The 18,593-nt window shown below is 36.3% G+C and overlaps 1 protein-coding gene across 2 annotated transcripts in view; it reads left to right on the top strand.

The window, feature by feature from the left end:
• The window catches only part of LOC149214300 (neutral ceramidase 2-like), a 117,732-nt gene that overhangs the window by 20,271 nt on the left and 78,868 nt on the right, over positions 1-18,593 (top strand). The window contains exon 1 of one of the 2 annotated variants that reach the window (XM_089392267.1): positions 7,764-8,317. The exons of the other annotated variant lie outside the window; for it this stretch is intronic. Within the exon in view, the coding sequence (XP_089248393.1) occupies positions 8,001-8,317 (317 nt within the window). The 5' untranslated portion in view covers positions 7,764-8,000. Of the gene's footprint in view, positions 1-7,763; positions 8,318-18,593 lie in introns of those variants that run through there. 2 annotated transcript variants of the gene reach the window in all.

Raw genomic sequence — 18,593 nt, 5'->3', positions numbered from 1 at the left:
TCTACGTAATGGGAGGACAGGGTGACTGTCCTCCTTACCACCCAACAAATGTTCGCATTCATGACACACACATCTACTTGACCTCGATGTTTGTCACCCCCATTAGGTAAAATTATAATATTTTTAAATTGGAATATTTTATTAATTATTTGGTTAAGTAGGGATAATAAATTTAAAAATAAAAATGGAAGACAAAATTTAATTGTTTTAGGTTTTTGTTTTAATCAAAATTTTATAATATAATTTTTGTTGAGATCTTTTTATTATTATTATTATTATTTTAAATTGTATTTTTGAAAATATAAATAAAAACATTTAATATGTATAGATTTAACAACTCAAACTCAAACTTATAGTTTCAATAAATTTTAATGAATAAAATTCATAAAAACATATATTAGTTAAACCAAAAATTTAAAATGTCATATATATATAAGGTGTTGTCTAGTGATGCCACAAAATCACTCGGACAATAGTTTTTTTGCCCGAATCTAGCGATTTATTTTTTCAAAAAATTAAAATGTTGGAGTGTTTGAATAATTTTTTTATGGTGGAAATGGATTCAGTACCATCAAAATCCCCTAGGGCACCCAAAATCTTGAAGTTTGACAATTATAACTTAGATTTTCAAAAAATTCTACCAGATTTTGTCATAATCTTGCCAAAATTTCCATTATTTACAAGACTAATTTGTACGTTTTTTTAGACTACACTTTATGAAGCGAATATATTTTACATTTTTTTGCATTTTACTATCTTGGGCTGACTTTCTTCATACAATTTCCAAACGACTCCTCAAATAGCTATATATTTGCATAACATGAAATAAATTAACCAAGACAAAACTAGCCTTCCACATTCTCTCCGAAAATAGCAATAACTTGATTTTCATTTGATTCTGGCTCCGGTTGAGGAGGAGGGGAAGCCAGGCCTACAATAACGTCAGTTCCAATCTCTTCCTGCGGATTTGTGGTCAACTGTCACTGCATCAGGAGTTCCTTCGACTCATTGCTGCTAACCTCAAATGCCTATCCATACATCATGGCGAACAAATTATCCATTCTGAATTTCAACATTTCTGTTGCCAGTTGCAGCCTATCCAATTTAATTTCCATTATGTCAAGTTTCTGATTCGAGAGCTCAAAGTGAGCCCAAGACTCTCTCAGGATCATCTATGCATGCTTTGATATCAAGGAAATGACGAATTCTATAGCCCTCGCCATTTGCACTAAGGAGAAGCTGATATCCTCCTCTCCTGTGTTGAAGCTTCTTTTCATTGAAAGTTCCCAACGTCGGGCCTTCTTACTTCCCTAGCAAATTATGCAACTAACTGGCAATTCTGTACTAACATGTTTTCTCCACCTCTTTTTATAATCCATAGGCTGACTCTTCGTGATTGACCCCCCTTTCGGCGCCATTAATGACGCATTGGACCGCAGACACGCCCTTGCTGGATTGGGAAATCCATCACCATTATGGAAATACTACGATCGGGATCGAATTCCATTGAAAGCAAAGATCTTAAGCATGTATTCTGCACCTTGGATAAGGAAACACTTCGCACATTCTATCAAATTTATTAACTACGAATGCGACCCTCCATTTGTCTGCTGGTAGACGATGCATGACGAGTGCATTGCCATGACCCTGTCCCTCAACATGAGGAAACAACCGCCAAAGCATGGAGAATGTTATAGCAATTAACAAGATTTTGAGATAAGGTCTGACAGGGAAGAGGAATAAGTCCCATCCATTTTTTTCTGAAATTAATTTCATTTAATAACTTCCTCAATGGAAATTAATTTATACACCTCATGGAAGTGGTTTGATGATTGACTCTCCGGTGCCCATTTTCAAAACTCCTTATTCCAAAGTAGCTCCCTAATTGGCTAGAGAATCTGCGACCGTGTTAAGATGCCTCTTGACATGAAATAAGTCAATCGATTCAAATGAAGACTTATTAGGGGCTAAGATTTGCTAAGGGTTCCTTTGACTTGATGAATTTCTTTTGAGAGTGCCAACTCTAGTCTTTGCCACAAAGCTAAATATTCAGCTTGGTTGTTAGTTGAAACCCTAATCCCTAGGCAAACTAGATCTCGCTTTAGGTGAAAGGTAACCCCTCAACTCCGAAGAGAATCTTTTAAAACCCTTCAGTTAGGCTTTTGAGAGTGCCAAATCTAGTCTTTGCCACAAAGCTAAATATTCAGCTTGGTTGTTAGTTGAAACCCTAATCCCTAGGCAAACTAGATCTCACTTTAGGTGAAAGGTAACCCCTCAACTCCGAAGAGAATCTTTTAAAACCCTTCAGTTAGGCTTTTGAGAGTGCCAACTCTAGTCTTTGCCACAAAGCTAAATATTCAGCTTGGTTGTTAGTTGAAACCCTAATCCCTAGGCAAACTAGATCTCGCTTTAGGTGAAAGGTAACCCCTCAACTCCGAAGAGAATCTTTTAAAACCCTTCGGCTAAACTAGCAGGGCCTAACCCCAAGGGCGTCGAGGAGAATTGACTATGTGACCTCCCGATCGGCGAGGCACTAAACAACGGGGACTCGACCGGTTGAGCTAACCCTTGGGGCTTTTTCCAACTTTATAATATTTTATGTAGTGTATCATTTTATTATAATTTGTCTAGGGGAAATCATATATGTATGTAGGCATAGTCTAACTTATAAGAGGAAATAACTTTTTCACCAGAGTCTACCTATACAATTTCAAGTAAGATTGTGATGTTTTGTTGTTTAAAATATATTTTTAAATGTATAAATGGATTCAATACCCTAAAAAACCCCTAGGGCATTCAAAATTTACAGATTAAACCACTTAAACTTAAGATTTTAAAAATCTCTCCCAAATTTTGGTTAAATTTAACTAGGAAAAATACTCTGAAAATAGTCATTTTATCTATAAATACTTTGAAAGAAGTCATTTCATCTATAGGTTAGACTGGGTGTGTGCATGCACACACACACACACACACATATATATATAAGGATTTTCTGAAAGAGAAACTACATTGGAAAGGGAAAATTTTCCAAGCAAGGAGGGTTGGGAGGATATGTGAAGAGAGGCCTCGACCCATAAAAGTCACCATGGCAAGCATACAAGACAAACACCAACTTTTGGGAAAAAAGAAACTCTTGAAAGGCTCACACGTCTTCCTCGATGAATATTTAACCCAAAACAACAAGATGAGAGAAGGGATGAAGTGGAGAAAATTAGAACAATAAGAAATGAAGGGAAAAGAGCATGGTTGTACAATGGTAAAGCCGTTATTGTAGTGTTTGGGCCTCTGGGAAAAACAAGGCAACAAGCTGGCAGTAAAGAAAAAATAGAGAATTCAATAATAGGGACGAAAACAACAAGAGCAACATGGATGAAAAGGGGTGAAGACTCAAATTTGAGTCTTATGTGCCAAACTACGTAGCAGTCAAATCCTACCCAAGTCTACCTAAGTTTAGTTTGTTGGAATTGTAGAGGTTACCCTTGGAAGAGGGGACTTGGGTTAGGGCCTATTGCGGAAGGTATAGACATAATTTGTCTCACGGAAACTCATGAGCATGATGGTTGCAAAACTCCTGTGTTTGACGGTTATTTGAAATTAGCAGTTTGGAACAAGGTAGCAGAAAATGGCAAAGGGTATGGGGGAATACTAGTTTTAGTGAAAGAAAAAGAAGGTCGTCACATTCAGTTAATTAAAGAAGATGCAAATAAACAATATTTATGGTTGAAAATATCAGAGAATGAGAATTGCATAAGAATTGCAGCATGTTATTTTGCCCCTCAAGTCTCAAAAACTTACAAAAATAAGGGGCTTGACAGCAAGGATCTGTATGCAGCTTTAAAACAAGATATTGTCGTGTACTCTCAGCAGGGAGAAGTTCTTTTAGTGGGAGATTTCAATGCTAGAACAACAAATAATCAAGCTAGCATTCTTTGTTGCAAAGAGGATAACAATCCTATTTGGCTCATTGAAGAGGAGAATCCCCAATGGGTGAGGTGTTCAGAAGATGACAAATTTAGCAATCATTTTGGAGAGGAGTTGCTTACACTGTGTGGGGCTTTCAACTTAATTATTTGCAATGGTCTAGATAGATGGAAAAGGTCTAGGAACTTCTCTTGCAACACATACAATGGGGCAAATGTCGTTGACTATGTGATGTGTTCATAGAGCTTGATAGAAAAGATAGACGAAGTTAGTATTGGAGAGGATATTTGGGACTTAAAATCGAACCATAACCTGATTTATATAAGGTTATCATGGTTAGAAGAAAGGCAACATAGGAGGAAAACCCAAAGCTCTCGACAATCACTATCAAGGGGTAAAATTCTTCTAACACAAGAAAATTGTACTATCTTCAAAACAGTGTTAGAGAGATTAATTCAGAAGGAAAAACTGGTTTCAAAAGCTTCAACAGTCATGAGTTAACAAATATAATTCAAAGTGCACTTGAGAAGTGCAAAAGAGCAAAAAATAGGAAATCAGAATCAAATTGTTTTCCTATAAATGCTTGGTTTGATGAGGAATGCAAAATGACAAGCAGAACCTTGAAAAAGGCAAGAAAGGAGAAGATGAATGTAAATTTGTATAAGCAGATACTAAAAAGGAAAAAATATGAGTTCATGCAAACAAGGAGAGAATAATTAATATATTTAAGCAATAATAATTCAAAGCTTTTCTGGCAGGAACTGCAACCGAGGAAGAAGCAAATTTAAAACAATATTACAACCAATTAATGGTTTGAATATGCAAGACAACTCTATGAGAAAGAATTTGAAGCAGAACCACCCTAGGATCAACACAAATTCAAAGCTCTTCACGTTACAGGAGGTGGATAATGGAATTAAGAAGTTGAAAATAGGAAAGGCAAAGGACTTAGTCAAACTTCAAACAGAGTATCTAAAATGAGGAATGAATGCTCTTGCATCACACACCATGGAAATATTCAACAACATCATTCAACAAGGATTCCCAAGAGACTGGACAACTAGCCTAGCAATACTCCTTTTTAAAAGTGGAGACATTAATAATCCATCCAACTATAGAACAATTATGATCAATCCTTTGTTTGCAAAGCTTTTCGGCAACATAGACAGAATTAGTAAGTGGGCAAAAGTAAAAGAAAAGAGGGCAAGAGGACAAGCGGGTTTTAGGCCGAAACATTATACAGTGGATCATGGTATCACGTTGAGACACATTGTTGAAAAGGTTTGGGAGGGCAAAGAATAAGTATTTTGTTGCTTTCTTGACTTCAAAAAAGCATTTGACACAGTCCCTAGGGATAGGTTGTGGCGTAGAATCGAAGAACTTGAAATTCTTGTGCATTATAGAGCTGTTGTCCATAGACTTTATGAAGAAGTGAAAGTCAAAATTAGAACCTCAACAGGTATTTCAGAAAGCTTTAGAAGTGACATTGGAGTCAAGCAAGGTTGCCCTCTATCCCTACTCTTTTTGGTCTATATATTGATAAATTGGAAGAGTGGCTAAATCTGCAAGGTGGAGATGGTGTTCGATCGGGGGAGTTAGTCATAAAGCTTCTTTTATATGCTGATGATATTGTATTGATATCTAAATCGGCCCATGGATTGCAAATGCACTTATATGCCCTTGAGCATTTTTGTAGAGCAGTGGGGATGCAAGTCAATACTAGCAAGACCAAAATAATGATTTTCTCTAATAAAAGGAAGCAGAGCCAACATACTTTCTTCTTTGAAGGCAACATTCTTGAAGAAGTAAATGAGTACAAGTACCTTGGGATTGATTTCAACAACAAACTCAATTGGGAGGACTGCGGAAAGAAGAGAATTTTAGGAGGGTGGAAAGCATTATATGCTCTTAAAAACAGATGTAGAGAGGCAGAGTTATGGGATTGGAAAATGATTAAAGTGCTTTTTGGACTTCTAGTTTATCCAGTGATGCTATATGAGTGTGAATTGTGGGCTAGCAACATTCCCATCTCAAAATGGAAGCAAATTGAGAAAATCCAAAAACGTTTGATCCTGAGCAAGTTCAAAATAAAATGATCAGTACCTTATGAGATAATGTTGAGTGAAACAGGAGCAACTCCCACTGAAGCAATTGCTATGGTGCGGCTCATAAGATATCTAAAAAGATTTGAGCAAATGAGAGTAGGTAGATGGCCTAATGTTTTCCTCAATGAAGGCATGAGTGAAAGAAAGAAAACATGGATGAAACAAAACTACAAATGGGAATGCAAAAATGGAATATCTACCTCAATGCCTGTCCCAAAAATAGCAAGGAGCTAAAGGATTTTGTTATGGAGAAGTTTCCTAAAAAAGTATGGGGAAAAAATTTGGGTAGAAAGAAGAAATATTACATTGAGGAATTCAACCCTAGGTGTGATCTACAACAAAAAGAGTTCATTGGAGCTAGCATTTCGTGGAGGGCAAAGGTTCTTATTGCTCAATTAAGGATAAACTCACATCAACTTCTATGTGAAACAGGACGGTGGAAAAGACCTAAAGAAGCTTGGGAAGAACGGGTGCGTACATTTTGCACGTCTGGCATTGTGGAATTAGAAAAACATTTCATTTTGGAATGTGATGCATTCAAAGACACCAGAGAAAGTTATGAGAGCATGTTAGCATCAGTTCCTTGGCATTGTCTTTTTAGCAAGGGGATTGTTGGAAGTTGGGCCAACTCATCATCGATTTGAATCGGAAAAGGATTGAATTGCAAAAAGCGAAAAACAGGTAACTAATGGTCTCAAAGACTAATTTTTAGTCTCATGGACCTTAAAATATGATTTCATTATAAGGAAGACTCACCCAAAATGGTTGTTAAAAATAGTTTCTTAACCTAATATAATAGTTGATGACTCTTTTTAAATCATAAGTTATTTGTATATTTAGTTTAAGCTTTTTGGATAAACTATTGGTGTTGCAACAAGTTATTGATTCATCATGGTTAAATAATAATAAAAATAATTTAATTTTAGTAGCAATTAAAAAGTTAAATCTTGGACCTTTTCCACGAGCTATTAATTCATCATAATTGAAAAAATAATAATAATTTATTTTGATTTGAAAAGCCTAAATTCAAAAACATTTAAATGGATAATAACACCTAAGTTGGAAAAAACAACTTATACTGACACATAGTTTTGATTCAATAACTTTTTTATCATAAAATAATTAATAAAATACTACTTTACACACTGTAAATTTATTTGGTAAATTTTAAAAATAATAAAAATTAAAAAATTTCACTTTTTTATTGTGATAAAAAAATCAATACAATCTTTCAATCTTATATGATTACAACCTATCGCCAGAGTGAAGAAACAGACCCATAAAAAAACACTTTATTTGAAAGAATGAAGTTACCCCAATTATCTACCCAAAATTTAAAAAACCTTATTTAAATTCAACCCAAACTTTCCACATTTACAAGATTCCAGACAACTTTTTTCGATTATACATAATGCCAATAACACACAGGCATGAAACTGTATTGGCAGTCCCAATAAATTATAATGATTATTATAGGAACAACAAGTGTCCGCAGTCTAAAGAAATAACCGCCACTGAACGTGCCCAAATTCCGCGTCATTTTAATAAACAAACTTACGAGTTTTTCTCTGCTCAAATCCCAAATCTCACGTCAGCTCATGTGCTTCCAAGTATGAAATTCTCTCGCTGACGATGTCATGTCGGTGTATTTTAAAAGAAAAACGATTATAATCCGTTTCATCTAATAAATGTGGATGGTTTGGCTGGGTTCAATTTTTTTCGCGGCCCAATCATGAAAACTTCACATAAAGCTGTCACAGTTGGACTGCACGGAGTGAGCCCAATCTGATACTAAACACTCAAATTTATCTAACCGCCTTACGCGTTCACACTGATACCTACAAATAAACCTGCGATACACAATGGATATCTTTCTCTCTCTCTTAGGAAAAGAGAATGAACACTTGGTATATATATCTTATTTGTATGCGCATAAACCCTTGAAACGGGATCATAGCGAGTGAGTGACCGATGGGGTGGATACACAGACTCACATTCATATTTTTATGTACTCTTATGCTGGTGGGCTTCTTTCCATGGGGGTGCCTCTCAGTGCCCAATTACTTGATAGGAACAGGGTCATATGATATCACAGGACCTGCAGCAGATGTTAACATGATGGGTTATGCAAACAGCGAACAGATTGCCTCTGGTGTTCATTTCAGGCTGAGGGCCAGAGCATTTATTGTGGGGGAACCCAATGGGAAAAGACTAGTGTTCGTGAACTTGGATGCATGTATGGTGTCTCAGCTGGTCACCATTAAAGTCCTGGAAAGGCTCAAGTCCAGGTATGCATTATTTTAATTTCCGTTGAAATTAAATGTGATATTTATTTACAGCGATTACAATGATATCGAGCAGTCACCAATCTTTGGGATTGCAATAGTATTTAGGCAACACTGAGAGTGATTAAAACAGATTCCAACAGCCGAGCAGTTATAACAGTAGGTGCCTGGATGCCTATTGTGGCGTGCTTAGGTGTTGAAGATAGGGTGAGAGAGGGTCGGTTGGGGTCAGAAGGCATGTGTAAGTCGTAGGTGATTTTAATGGATATTCATCATTATGGTGACTTAGCTGAACAGAAGTGCTTATATTCAGTAGTTTGGTCTTCAAGAACCTTTACTTTGGACAAGTGGGATGGTTGTGGTGGGAGACATTTCAGCTGACCAAGTGGACTGCATGTGGTGAGAGCCATTCCACCTGCACAAATAGGTTGGAGTTTACAGGAAGCATTTTCAAAGAAAACATCGGATTGACAAGAAACCCAATTGTAGCCAGTCTGGATAATCATTACCAAACTCTGCAATCATGAGATTCAAATGATAAGAGGTTTGGCAAATTCACCACTTTGCTGTTGGAAGTTGGAACACAAGCTCATGTCCTTTTTCATTTTGATATTAATTTTTTGTTTTTTTCCTTAGCTTTTTTTTTCTCTCTGCTTGATAAATTGATACTGTTTGATAAGTTCTTCTTCTCTTTTGCTTCAGAGAAAGAAGAAAGGAATAAATTATGTTAGCTTCGATTCACCTTAATGTTAATTACTAAGAATTATAGAAAAATCTAGCGACAAATTTCTCATTATTTAAAAGTTCCGAGTTAAAAATGGATTTAAGTTAGTATTTTTTTTGTTAGGTTAAGGTAATTAATTAAATGTTTACATATTGTTTTTTCTATTTATACCGTTAATATCCACAAATGAAGCAAATTACGTCAATGGTAACGATGTCAATGTGGGAGTTGGCATGAAATGGGAAAAAATAAACCAAACAAAGAGGAAAATGCAAAGAGATAAACTATTAATTTTAGGTATGTTTTATGCTGAGAGCAAAGTTACTTCAATTTTCCATATTAGCTCAATAGCAATTCCAGCTTAGCAATCACATTTAGCATGATAGTAAAATGCAGATGGAACATAAATATAAATCGCAGAAAACAAGCCAAGACAAGAGGACACAAGATGTGTCGCCAGCGAGGGACAAACCCCAATGTGGGAAAACCCTTGATCAATTTTTCTTATGTTCTTCAATAGTTCAGCACAAAGAGAGAGAGATAGTACATATACATCAGAAGTCAACATTTTGACTTGTCATAATAAGAGCAGAGATCTTCTTTATGGAGATAACACATGAGGTAGCTGATCTAAACTCTGGAGAAGACATATTGCTGCAATTGATCCTGCAAGGTGACTTCATCACCATGCTGCAACCGTCACTGTGCTGCACCTCATCATCATGTTGCACCTGCCACTGTGTTGCACCTCATCATCATGCTGCACCTGCCACTGCGCCGCACCCAACACGGGGGCTTCACTCATTGAACCTCTGACATAGCACGTGCGTTCGTGGCATACTAAACAATACCCTTAATTTGACTACATATTGTAAAATACCTCTAAAAGTCACATTATTTAATCCCCTACCAATATAAATCCAATACACCTTCGCAATTTAAAAAACCCCTATTTTCACTAAATATTGTATGTATCCATTTTTTTGTTCACATTTTTTATACCCTTTTATTTTTATATCCTTTGTATAGTGACATGATGCCTCTCTTATGACCCCACATGCATTCTACAATGCACATTTCTTCTTTTGATATACATTGTAAATGCATATTAGTTCTCCCACAATGCAATTACCTAACCCACACTCAAGCACATCTAACTATGATTTATGGCATTTAATGGTCTAAGACACACAAAGATCAACCGTGTTTTAGGAAGATTGATTATGTGCATGTATATAAAATAACATACAAATTGATCTATATGATGATGAAAAACCAATTGATGAATCTTTATGAATAGGTTTGTACCAAATAAGGTGTTCAAGCACAAGTCTAGACCCTCTAGATGCAAGAAAACTATCTACAACCAAGGTTGGGGCCCCAAATCTCAAATCAAGGGTGCAATCCCAACCTAGACATGCTTAGAAGAAGAGGATGGACAAGTCCCAACACATGCGCTCTTAAGGGAATAACACGAAAGCATGAAAGCACCTTTTGATTCACTGTCATCTCACCAATGAGATATGGGTTATCACTCATAGACTATGTAAAATGCAACAATGGATTGGAGATAACACATGGGCATTAAATGAATGGACTACAACTAGAACATAAGACAATATTTTGGTTGTAGAGGTGATCCGCTCCATTTGGCTAGCTCAAAACAATGATGTATTCCAAATTAAACCTCCAAATGCTTACAAGATTTTCTACATGTTGAAGGCAAGCATTACCTTATCATGCACCTCACTAAAGACAAGGCTTCCTTGCACTCTCATACCTTTGAAATACAATTCTAAAATTTCTAGAGGATATTTTGATTATCCAATTTTAAGGTCACAACCAAGCCAGACACGACATTGGTGTATGAGACCCCCTTACTTGTGCGACAAGGGACCCACCTCCACACAGTGATTTGACCGCTAAGTCAATGAAGGCATACATACTCTACCCCCTCTGGTTTTGAACCTATGACCTCTTAGGAGGAAACACATGCTCTTAACCATTAGGCCCACTCAAGCTAGATATAATGGATTTCTCCTTAAGGTCTATTTTAAATAATGAGCGATTACATTGGAACTAACATCATATAGGAAATAGAAATGACCCTAGAAACAATATTAAGAACTAATATCACTTCCTTGAAATAGGAATGACCTTGGAATTTCTATAATCAGAGAATCACTTGAAAATTTAAGCTAAACAATATTAAAGTAGTGTCTTGAACACCAAGAACCAAGATCCTTATCACCCTATAACGAAGCAACCTATGCAAGATCAAATTTACAAAAAAGACCCACCAGAGAACATCCATGTAGACAATTCTGCTAGAGAAAACATCTATAATTCCAAAATCAGTTGAAAAGCATGATATGGGACTTTCAAATTCAAAAACCAGTTGAGAAGCATGGGATCAGACTTCCAAGATTTTATATAACGATTACATGAATAGAGGTGCTCACAAGATGGGCTTAAATGTCCAAGGAGGAAATGATAGGAGAAAAGCTTTGCCAAAAATTGAAAATGATCCTTTCACTATTCTTTCCCAAGGGATTAAGCCAGTTGTTTATATAAACACTTCAGTTAATATTATTGTATAGCACTTCAATTAATATTGTCTTCTCAGTGTCAAGATTAGAATAGAGAACAACCATTTTTTCTATATACAACCATGATTACAAATATCCCAAAGCTTCTATGGAAAACTTGCAGACCAGAGGTTATAAAAGGCCAACGAGGTTTGAGGACTTCTAAAAGCACAAGTGCAGGAATCTGCTTATTACCTTGGAAGCTCAAGTTGGGTAGGACCAGTAGGACTCACATCACCTTCCATGACATATATTATAGAATCTTCAAAGCTAAACCAGTTGTCCTTGATTTTGCTACATGAAATTGTTAAACTACTGACATGTCCAAAGATAATTTTGCAGCAGCTATCGATTCTAAAAACACAAATTATTTATCAGAATAATGATCATTTTACCAATATGTCACAATAAGTTGCAATAAATAGCTATGGCAGAATCAGTTGAAGAGAAGGCACACAATTTTCTTTCGAACCTTTGAACTTACTCTGAGACAACAAAAATATGTAGCATTTGATCAAACTTTGTTGTATCTAATACAAACAGAAGTTTGAAACAAAATTCCATGCTAAAAAGGTTTTGATCAACTCTAGTCTAACTTAGTTGCCTATAAAACGCAAGATTTAGTCCAACTTAGTTGCCTCTAATTCAAGCAGAAGTTGAAAACATAATTCTGAGCTAATAGATTCTGACAACTCTAATTTAATTTCGTTGTAGCTGTAAAATAGACCCCTATAGCCTTCCCACTCATTGTTTTAGTCTTTGGAAACCTACACAAGGCACCCTACAGCCCACGGTTTTGCTAAGCAAGAGCTCCAGCCCACGGTTTTGCTAAGCGAGAGCTCCAAACTTTGTTCAAGGGTTAACACCCTTTTCTCCACCTGCGCTAGTCTCTGTGCACTTGCAACTTGAAGAGAAGGCCCTACAATAGGCCTCTCGGCCTTCAAACAGTCCTCCATGCAATGTTGCACTTGTGGCCCTGAAACCTTACCTCAGACTTGTTATCACATATAGATTTTTGTTAAAAATTATTTATATGGGAAAAAAAATTGGTGTTTAAGGTTGCAGTTGCTCTCAAGATTTTATACAGGATTATTATTATGATGGTTTGCAAATCTCCAATTATCTCCCAAGTCTACTAGTTCTCAGCCACACTCCAAATCATAACATAGATCATCAAAGAAACTACCGCTTCTTTCTACCTCTCATGGTTTAGTTTATCCTGTTAACTGCAACCCAATCAAACTCTTGCGTTGGATGGGCTTTGTTGTTTCCACAATTCTAGGCTTCTGAACCAGATTTGAGGTGTTGCGAAGAAATTATATGGTGAAAGGAAGATTTCATCCATATTTAGAGGAAATAGGAGGCTAAATCCAGGCATTACACATTATTGAGAAATATTCCACTTCTTCAAATTGGGCTAATTCCGTTTCAAGGAACTATTCATGCACTTCAGATCCTATATTGGTGCCATCACATGATCATTGTACTCTAGGTTTACAAGGAATGATTAAACATGACATTGGATGGTGGGTTGGTTTGGCAGAGGGTGCAAATGATCCATATGGTAGAACCGTCCATATTGATTCTCAACATGAGAGATTTGTTGCCAAGGGTTACAATGCAAGGCATCTGGCTGCAGGAGCTCCAAGCGTTCCTTTGTTTGAAATTTTCGTAACAAAAGACAGTGATCAGAAATACAAGGAGCGAGTGGTCTACTTCACGTCTACTTGCAGCGGAATGGACAATGTATAGATGCTTCCTTTTCAGTATCACCTAAAGCTATTGAAGACTTAGATACTGACATAGAAAAATTATGATGCAGATGCGGGAGATGAGGGATTGAGACAGGTTCTTAAATATCTTAAAGCTGGGATGCCTAGCCTAAAATTCAAGGTGTTGAAAGTTGTGACTCTAGAACAGGAAAACACAGATATAATCTCAGGGGTTTTTGAGCAGTTAATCCAGGATGTCAATAAAGAGAAGGATGATGAAACTTTGAATGAGATGACTTGGTAAAGAGAAGGGTTTTCAAATTAGTGAGAGTGGTTTGGGAAACCATTTATTTTTCAATTATATAGAATTGAGACAGATTCTAAGAGATTTTAGTTCGAATGGTTTGGTTAACAATTTGTTTTCTAATTATATAAAATTAAAGTTTCAATTTTTTGTAATTGTCCATTACTGATATTTATTTTAACTGTATGTTAATGATATTTATGGAATAATTGTTCCTAATGTAATAGTTGCAGCTGATAACGATTCTCCATCAATCTACATCACTATTAAAAAAGGGAAAAAGACTAGCTGTTTTACCTCCCGAGTAGCCAAGAAAGACTGATACAAAACACCTGTATTTCCAATGCATTCGAAGCTATAATCCACACCTCCTTGTGTCTTCTCTGCTATTACCTGACATAAATATAACTTTCTCCTTATCGTGAACTAGAGATAAATCTGTGAACATTTTATTAAGCAAAAAAGCATTTAACTTACCTCTTGAATGGGCTTTTCATGGTCTTTTGGATTAATGCATTCAGTCACGCCCAAGGCTTTCGCTGCATTGGAAATGAAGTTAATTGGTGAGTTTCTACTTAATTCCTTGGTCTCAGTTATGATGATATTTAGTTTAGTTGGTTCTACATAATTAGGACTCAGAAAATGTATGGTTGTCTGATCTTCATAGGAGAATCCATTTCATCTTTGATGAACTTGCTTGAATTTGTGTCAATACCAATTATCTTGGAGGCACCTCTCATTCTTGCACCCACTGCGACCTACAGAGTGCCCATGAAAACATCATGAGTACACTTTAGAGAATATCATGAAATCTGAAATCATTTGTAGAGAATATCACATAAAACTGAAGTAGTGTCAGGACGATATCACAGACAACAAGGCCAATGGTATCGAGGCCAAAAATGGCCATAGTTGATCCACTTTGGATGTCAACTGTGTTGAAAACAACGCCAACACTTGAACAATCAAAAGAGATATTGCTCATTCTAATTGTAAGTTGAATATTGTAGCTCCAATATTGAGGCTTAGATGCATAAAAAAAGTCGCAGTAAATATACCAGTGGCTATTCCGCAACCAAACAAGCATGCTTTGTCCAGTGGAGCCTCTGGATTGATTTTGGCAACGCAAGCATAGTCAACAACTGTGTATTCGCTAAATGTAGAAGTGGACATGAAATGGTAAATGTGCAATCCCTTGATTGAGAAACACGTCTTTCCATCGTTTCTCATCACTTTTCTTGTGAGATCGATTTTGAATTTTATCACATAGGTTAGTCTTCTTAGATTTACAGAACACACAATCTCCATAGTCTCCTGTGAACAAGGGAATTACATGGTCTCCAACCTTAATATCTGTCACGCCTTCTCCCACGCTCTCTACTATCCTGCAATCATAAATTGTATGCTCTTATTTCGTAATTTGTTCGAAAAACATATAATCAAACTCATATTAACTGTAACTAACAAAGGTTTACCCAACACTCTCGTGTTCAAGCATGTGAGGAAAAGTTTGCATGTTTTCATCCTGCAGACATACATAAGCCGTTTGAAGTAAAACAGTTATGGCCAACAATGAGTACCAATAACAAGCATAACAAGCTCCACAACCTTCATGGAAAATATATAGCATAACAAGCTTGAAACCACATCACTGATTACCCCGCCATTCCAGAATGTAATGTCAGTATGACAGAGGGATGTGTGGGTGATTTTGATATGGACTTCCATAGCCTGTGGTGGATCTACTTGAATTTCTTCAATAACCAGTGGCTGCTTAGCTTCCCATGCTACTGCAGCTGCTTATCAGGTCACAATGCATCTCTTAATGTTGCTAATTCTGAACTGAAACCTCTAGGAATAGAATCTAACTACATAATTTATGCATATGCAAAACTATACCTAGGCAAGTGATAACTTCGCCATGAGTACTTTTCTGAGGCAAGAGACAATCTTCGCCATTACAGCTTGTATCTAGTTTTTGAATCTGCTGGCTTAGATGGCTAACACTTTCTTCAGGCATAAGAGCATTGGAAGTAGACTCCCACAATGCAAATTCATTTCCAGGTCTGGGTGATGCCATGGTGATACCCAATTTTTACCAAAAGAAAAGCCCATGAAAAGCCTCCGAAACCATCACAGAATAGTCTCTATTAGATATTCTAATGAGGAGAAAGAGGTCTGATGTGACTCTTATTCCTTTTTGAGTGAGAAGTTCCATGATATGATGGCCTATGTAAGTACATGCGTAGCCAACCTGTAGCAAGACCACAATAAGAACAAAGAAATACTCACAAGCCCTCAAGCCTGTGTACAAATTTGTCATTTCATCCATGAAGTTCTTGGTGCTAACACCCATTACATTATCGTTGTAATGGGATGCTCTCCCTTGTTGTAATGGGATGCTCTCCCTTAGCTTAAGGATACATACATAATTATGCTTGCAAGCCTTGGATGAGGACACATCCAATCTTCCATGACCAACCTGCACTCCAACTCATGGCCCATCAACTACAGTTTTCTAGGCTGCATGTGTCTGTATTTTGTCAGAGAAAAATACCTATATATACATGAGAGGTGAACATACATGTTGTCCCAAAAAGGATTGGACTTGGATTTTCATCCCAATTTGAATACATACATAAATACACACATATATATACTACCAATCTTAATTAGGCACGCTGATTTCATATTTTCAAGCTAACCCAAATATGGCCTATGGATGTCAATTTCAGATTTCCAAGGTCTATTTTACTAAAGATAATTCATAACAATAATTCCTCATCCAAGCAAGTATAAACATTGAGGAGTTGGCCCATAAGCATATAAATGGTCATATCTAAATTTTGCACTCCAAGACTCCAAAGTAGAACAAAAACCTTCAAGATTCTCGTTAGATAGGGTATGAGGATTCCATAAGGTAGAGATCAAAGATTTCACTATTCTAGCCAATCCACAATACATTTCCATAACTCTTTTGCCCAGATCTATACTTAACTCAAGAATGAAGTTTGAGGAAGATTGATAGAATTCTTGGGTGAGCTTAAGGAGTAATGTAACACTCCTGCAATGCTCAAGAGTCAGGGTTGACCCCTAGACCAAACTTACAGGAACATGAGTGGATTGTTGAACATTTTAGATTTCATTTTCAGATGTTCTACGAAGACTAATTATTTAGCAAGATTCCACATATGAAGCTTGTCATAAAGGTTGGGTCTCTAAACTCGAAGTGGCATCATCAACAACATCTCCCATCAACCAATACACTCAACCATGACACTAAAATCAATACTATAGAGTCATACCCAAGAGGTAGCATTCATTTAGTGAAAAAATATCAAGCAATTACAACTAATGGTCCACCTAGTTTCCAAGTTTCAAGGGGATAGGGGGATGTCAGGATATGTGTGTGTGTTATAAACATGATTCAAATTTAAATTCAATAACGAAATATATTGATTCACACATCATAAATGATTCAATAGTAGATACTAAAGTCTAAATATTAGACTAGTAAATTGAAATTACTCAAACTCAGAAATAGTAAAAGGTGATGAGTCAAAGACTTGGTCTAAGGTCATTAGCGTAAAAAAACAAGACTCAAAAGTTAAAACTGAAAATGATCAATGGACAATGAACCAATCTTATCAGAATTGGACCAGTCATCAAACTAGTTGACCCCAAAACTGATAATCGGAGAAAAACCAAACCAAAAGACTAGTGAACCAAAAATTGCATAAATATTCATTTTTTTTCAAAAAAAATGTAAATATGCATGTACATCAATATGAATCTAAACTGTTATACTGAAATATGCAAAGTTTCCCATATATATAACAAGTAAAGGTGCATATAACCAAAATAACACTAACTGTGATCCATCTTTGAACTAGAAATGCCTCAACAAAGAGGTTGTAGATGGCCTCTCTAGTCCAAAAGAAACCATGCTATAACAAACACCTGCATATCATCATGCTACAATAAATTGAATCTATGAAACAACTCCATAGACCTAGAGCCAAGTCAGCTTGTTAAGCATTGGTCAAAAAAAGCTTTGTAAACGCACTAGAGAAAACCTATGACTATTGTGAAAAATCTAATACCACTGTTAAGACACATTACAAAGCCTGGTGTTAGAATATTCGTCTATTATAGTTGAAAAGTACATATCATACAATTCAGAATCTACCATGCCCTCCTAAATTGAATCCAGCTTTTTCTTATCAATGTGCACTTTGGTAGAAGCTAGATCCTTCTTCTTGTGAAATGTTGATGCACCAACTCCTATAGCTTCTGTTGAAGCGACATTTATGCTTGGATCTTGAATATTATTCTCATATTTGTTTGGAATGGTACAAGTGGAGTAGGAGAGGTCACGAGGTTATTTCTTTGGCGTTCATTTAAAGCAATAGACTCTGAAATTGGCACTTCACTCTTCAATTTGGGCTTCAAAGCATGAATGTTTGTATAGAGCCTGCAAAATAAACCCATATAAACATATTTTGTTTATAACATAAGCAAATTGTATCTCTTGTAACATAATCACATCGTACCCATAAATAAGATAAATTGATAAGTGGTTGAACACATACAAGAAGAATGTGTTATAGTCCAAGGGTTAGATTCCAATCCTTTTGGACAACAGAATACTGTAAAGTACGGGCCTGTTGGGCTTCGCCACCCTATTTTCGATTCCAATTTTGGTTTGCTGAAAATACAAACACAAAGCATTCAGTAACTATTGAACAATCAAACCCCTCCAAAACTGATAAGGAAGCCATAACTGAGCGTGATCCTGACCTTAAACATAAATTCAAGAATTCTAAAATCTTACCAGCCATCTTGGAGATTCTGGAATAATGGAGAGACCAATAAGCAACAGAAAACTGGGAACTAGCTCTACATCACCTCCCATTGACAACCTTCCTCACTCAACAACGCATATTTTTTT

The sequence above is a fragment of the Pinus tabuliformis genome, chromosome 1_1, assembly GCF_031772625.1.
Source record: "Pinus tabuliformis cultivar Carrire ecotype Pingquan chromosome 1_1, CPIR1, whole genome shotgun sequence".
NCBI classification, from domain to species: Eukaryota; Viridiplantae; Streptophyta; class Pinopsida; order Pinales; family Pinaceae; genus Pinus; species Pinus tabuliformis.
This window is presented reverse-complemented; position numbering and strand designations above follow the sequence as displayed.